Source organism: Elephas maximus, chromosome 3, assembly GCF_024166365.1.
Source record: "Elephas maximus indicus isolate mEleMax1 chromosome 3, mEleMax1 primary haplotype, whole genome shotgun sequence".
NCBI lineage: Eukaryota > Metazoa > Chordata > Mammalia > Proboscidea > Elephantidae > Elephas > Elephas maximus.
Window position 1 is genome coordinate 59649747 of NC_064821.1, and position 4861 is coordinate 59654607.

Below are 4861 nucleotides of genomic sequence, written 5' to 3' on the forward strand. Positions count from 1 at the left end.
TCCTGCTAAGCAGGAAGTTGGACTAGGAGGAGATCAGAGAAGCTACCATCAGAGAAATCTCCTGCTGACTGAGGAAGGAGAAGGAAGGGGCCAGGCATAAATCAGCCAGGCTTTGGCTTCTCATTCTGGGCAAGGATAGAAGGGGAGCCCCCGGCTTCTCTCTAGGATGGGAGAGAGGTATTTTCTTCATTTCCAGGGGACTTGACCAGGGTAGGGAGTGGCAGTGTTAGAGATGGAAACGCAGCATTGGGTGGTGAGGCTTCTGGGGGAAGAGGCGGCTTTCAGCATCTGGGGGTCTTCCCACTGCACTGCCCATTGGAGTAGTACTGGAACTTTTTATTATAGGTCTTCTGGTTTCTCGCAAAACAGTAGGCAGCATTTCTATCACACTGACACAGCTGGCTCTTGCAGGAGTCCTGTTTTGCTGAAAGCACAAGAAAATAGACACGGGACAGGGATTTAATATTTTATGACTTCTTCTGGGAACCCTGGGGGAGAAGACACAGTCCTTGATCTCCAGAAGTTCCTAAATGGAGACAAGCATCTATGTTCAGATATTTCTGATTAATGGAGACAGGATTCCTGCCCTCAGGAAGATAGTTTCCAGTCTGCTGGAGACACACAGTAGCCAAACACGGGAAGACTCTGTTACATGCCTTCCTAACTACCACTGTTTTCTCCTTCTTGCTAACAGATTTGTCCAGTGGGCCAATTGCCCAGCCCCTGAGAATGGCTCCTGATTGATGTAAGCCAGCAAGTTTGCAGTGATTGATCTCTGGCTAACATGTGACCCCATTCTGGCCAATGAGTCACAGGAGAAGCTGCTGAGAACTTCTGGGAAGGATTATTTTCCTCCCTCAAAAGGGACATGTACAATGGGAAAGCCTCTTTTGGAGTGTGAGGCCATGATGCTTGGAGCTGCAGCTTGTGTCTTGACACCACAAGTTAGATACTGCCAACATGGCAGAGCAGTATCTAACAATATTGACAATATGGTTGAGAAGCTGCCCCAGCCTGGCATTGCCCTCTTCCAGACTTCTTGTTATGCGAGACTCATACAACCCCACTATCCTGATGCTTGCAACTCAAAGCCTTCTGAAGATACATGATCCCATGGAGAGGTCATAATGGGGAAGATGATCCTAAAGCACTTCTGATCCTAAAGTACTGAAGGTGTTGAGTGAGAGTCCATGATTTTTAAAAATCCTGCTCATGGATCTGCTGTCTGAGGACATTGAACAAACCCTTCTAGCCACCAGCTCATCCTTCTCTTCCCCTTCAGAGCAAAACTTTCTCCAAAAAATTTTCTGTACTTACTCTCTCTACTTCTTCATTTCCATTTATACCCCAACCCACTCCAGTCTGGCTTTGCCCTCACCACTTCATGGGGACAGCTCTCACTGAGCTCTTCCTGACCTTCCTGCCTCTAAATCCAAAGGATTCCTGACAATCCTTACCTTGGCAAACCCCTCTGTTAACCTGGCTCTTGTTAATCTTCTCCTCCTTTCTTGCAACCATCTTCTTACCAACTTTTTTGATTCTCCTTTGTCAGCTCTCCTCCTCCCTCTCTGATTATTCCTGCTCTATCTCCGTTCTGGGCCCTTCAGCATTAAACGGGTGATCATGTCCAGTTCTGATGCTGGCTCCTGATTTTATGCGTCCAGTGCAGACCCTTCCCCTGAGCTGCAAGTTCACACATCCAGCTGCCTGCTGGTCATCTCCTGGGTGTTCCAAGTCCCCTTCAACTCAATGTGTCCCAAACAAAACTCCTCCTCCTTCACCCCATGCCCCTGCCCAAGCCCTCTTCTTGTGGTCTTTATCTCAGTTGTGGTACTACCATCCATACAGTCACATACCCACTTAACACCTTCTTATTCTAACCCCCTACCCAGTTAATCACCAAACTCAGATAATTCTACCTCTCAAACGCATCTTAATTTCATTGTCCAACCCTTTCCATTTTGACCACCATTGTTTTATGTCAAAATCCTACTATCTCTTGGCTGGATTCCGGTAATAGGCTTCTTACAGGTCTCCCTTCCATCCTGCCTCCATCCACCCTGCAGCCACAGTGAGTCCCCAGAAATGCGAATCTCATGTCACTCCTTTGCTAATACCTCCTTCTTGCTTCAAGATGGAATCCTGGTGGTGCAATGGTTAAGTGCTTGACTGCTAACTGAAAGGTTGGTGATTCGAACTCACCCAGTAGCTGCATGGGAGAAAAGACCTGGCAATCTGCTCTTGTAAAGATTACAGCCTAGAAAACACTATTGGGAAGTTCTACTCTCTCACCTGGTGTTGCTATGAGTTGAAAATCAAGTTGATGGCACCAAAAAAGAACAACCGTTGCTTTAGGATAAAATCTAAATGGAACATGGCCACGAAGGCCTTTCTTGATCTGTTGTTCCTGTTGTTAGCTGTCATTGAGTTGGACCCGAACTCATGGGAATCCCATGCACAAATGAATGAAACACTGCCTGGTCCTGTGTCAACCCCATGATTGGTTGTGGATCAGATTGTTGTGATCCACAGAGTTTTCATTGGCTGATTTTCAGAAGTAGATCACCAGACCTTTCTTCCTAGTCCATCTTACTCTGGGAAGTACACTGAAAGCTGTTCAGCATCACAGCAACATGTAAGCCTTCACCAACAGATGGTTGGTGCCTGTGAATGTGGTGTATTGGCCAGGAATCAAACCTGCATGGAAGGTGAGAATTCTACCACTGAACCAACATTGCCCCTAATCGTCTTGATCTAGCCCCTTTCTATCTCTCCAGCATTGCCTCTCACCACTCCTCCTTTTCCCCACATGGCTCTGTTCAGCAGCACAGAATTGCTTGCAGTTCCCCTGAGCACACTCCAGGTTTTGACTATGTTGTTGCCTCTTCCTGCCCTGCTCATCCACCTTGGCTATCCGTGCACAGTGTTTATGACTCAGCCTAGAGGCCACCACTTTCAGAAACCTCCCTTGAACTTCATGCTGTGTTAAGGGCTCCTTCTTTTTGTTTACTTCCTATTGGAGTCTTTACCATATTGGGCTTTCATTTTCTTTACCTCTCACTCAACTATGAGCCTTTGAGGCAGGGACAATATCCCTCTGTATTTCTACATCTGGTGCCCAGCCCAGTACTCAGCACAGTGGACACTGAATAAGGAAACCATGTGGGGTCATAGAACTGTGTCTTACCACAGACAATTTGGCTTCCACTCTTGGTAAACTTGTAATTCAGGAATTTGGTGCCACACCTACGTTTCTCCAGACGTTTATAGCAGCAGTCGTGTTCAGCGCAGCACCTGTGATGAGCATGTCCCATTGGGGTCACTTTCCCATGGCTCAAAGGAGCTAGCCTCCCCTGGCTCTCCCCTCCTTGACCCTGGAGAGACATGGTGACTCTGGAGCCTAGAGCAGAGTTTCCACCCTGCAGACTGCGGTTCCAGCCTCGACCCCCTGGGGTTATGTGGCAGAAGTGAGCAGAGGGGAGAGAGATGAAGAGTGGCCTCACCGATCCGTCGCATCTTTGGGGGATCCTTTACCACCAACACCACAGTGGCAACCATAGAAACCATAGCTGGATATAGGTTCCTTTCCTGTCACCAACCGGATCATTTTTCGGAAATCCAGTAAACTCCCCTGGACTTGCAGCAGGCCTGGAAGGAAACTGGTTGCTGATGGGGACTGGGCCCTGTGTCCTCCCTCCCTGCCCCTCTCTTCGCTCCCTTTCTCTCACCCCTTGGAGAGGCCTTGCTGCCATGGGAAGGAAAACTGGGAGAGGGGGCTGCTTCTTGCCCTGGCCTGTCCCCTTAGGGTCAAGATCAGGGTCAGCTCTTACCCAAGGCCATGATTACTACCAACAGGAGGAGGGTCTTCATGCTGAAGAGTTCTGTGAGGGAGAAGCGCAGGTGGGGTTTTCTAGATTCCTCTCCCAGGTGGTCCCAGATTCTTTCCTTGGCCCTGTGCTCTCCTGCTCACACTCAGCAACCCTGGAGAATGGGTTTTGCAAAGGAGCACACGGAAATGCTCTTCAATCATAGGCTAAGTCCAGGGTGACACCCTTCGTCACACACGAGGTATACAGGAGATACTTCCAGTGATGCATGCAGACACATGCCTTCCTGACTTCCCAGCTCTGTTGAATAGTTTCATGCACACACGGACCCTCAGAGCCAGCTAGACCCCACATAATACACTAATGAGTTGCCTATGATCCTCTTCAGATGGAGAGTTCCTGGAAGGTTGGGACCAGGTTCTTCTCAACAAATGGGGAATTTTCCAAGCTCAACGCTGCGTCTCTCCCGTTAGACATATCTTGCATGAACCCATGCTGAATTCAAGGCTTGGGAATTCCATCCGTGGAGTCTGATCCCAACATTTTTCTCCAGCACCCTCTCTTTGCAAGACCTTCCAACCCCTTACACGCATACACATACACAGACACATGCTCTCTCTCTCACACACACACACACACACTCTTGCACTCAAACACTAGTATAAATGTCCTTCCATACAACACACTCACATACCCACACAACACCCTTGTGTAATATACCCTCTTGTATACAACAAACCCTGCACAGGCATGCCTGTGCACTTACATGCCCATCTATGCATGCATACACACATATGCGCACACATACACAACACAGCTAGTCTCCAAGGCAGCGACTGGACATTAATTTCTGGGTATCTACCTCTCACAGGATGTTGGAGTCGATACCTCCAAGTGACTGTCATACCTCTTCTGAACTCCAGCTCTCTTTAAATAGTTACTTCCTCTGGGAGGCTGGGAGTGGTAAGGGGAGGGGATAAAGGTGCAGCCGGTAGGTGGACTTACAGTTTGGCACGTTTATGACCCTGGTAAAT

The 4861-nt window shown here is 48.4% G+C and overlaps 1 protein-coding gene across 1 annotated transcript; it reads right to left on the reverse strand.

Moving 5' to 3' along the window:
- Positions 1-281: 281 nt before the first annotated feature.
- Positions 282-3870, reverse strand: LOC126072664 (phospholipase A2, membrane associated-like). The gene is made up of 4 exons (XM_049878151.1): positions 3831-3870; positions 3504-3648; positions 3188-3294; positions 282-424 (listed from the first exon to the last, which is right to left on the reverse strand). The coding sequence occupies exons 1-4, from the start codon at positions 3868-3870 to the stop codon at positions 282-284; spliced, it is 435 nt and encodes a 144-aa protein (XP_049734108.1).
- Between the last annotated feature and the right edge of the window lie 991 nt (positions 3871-4861).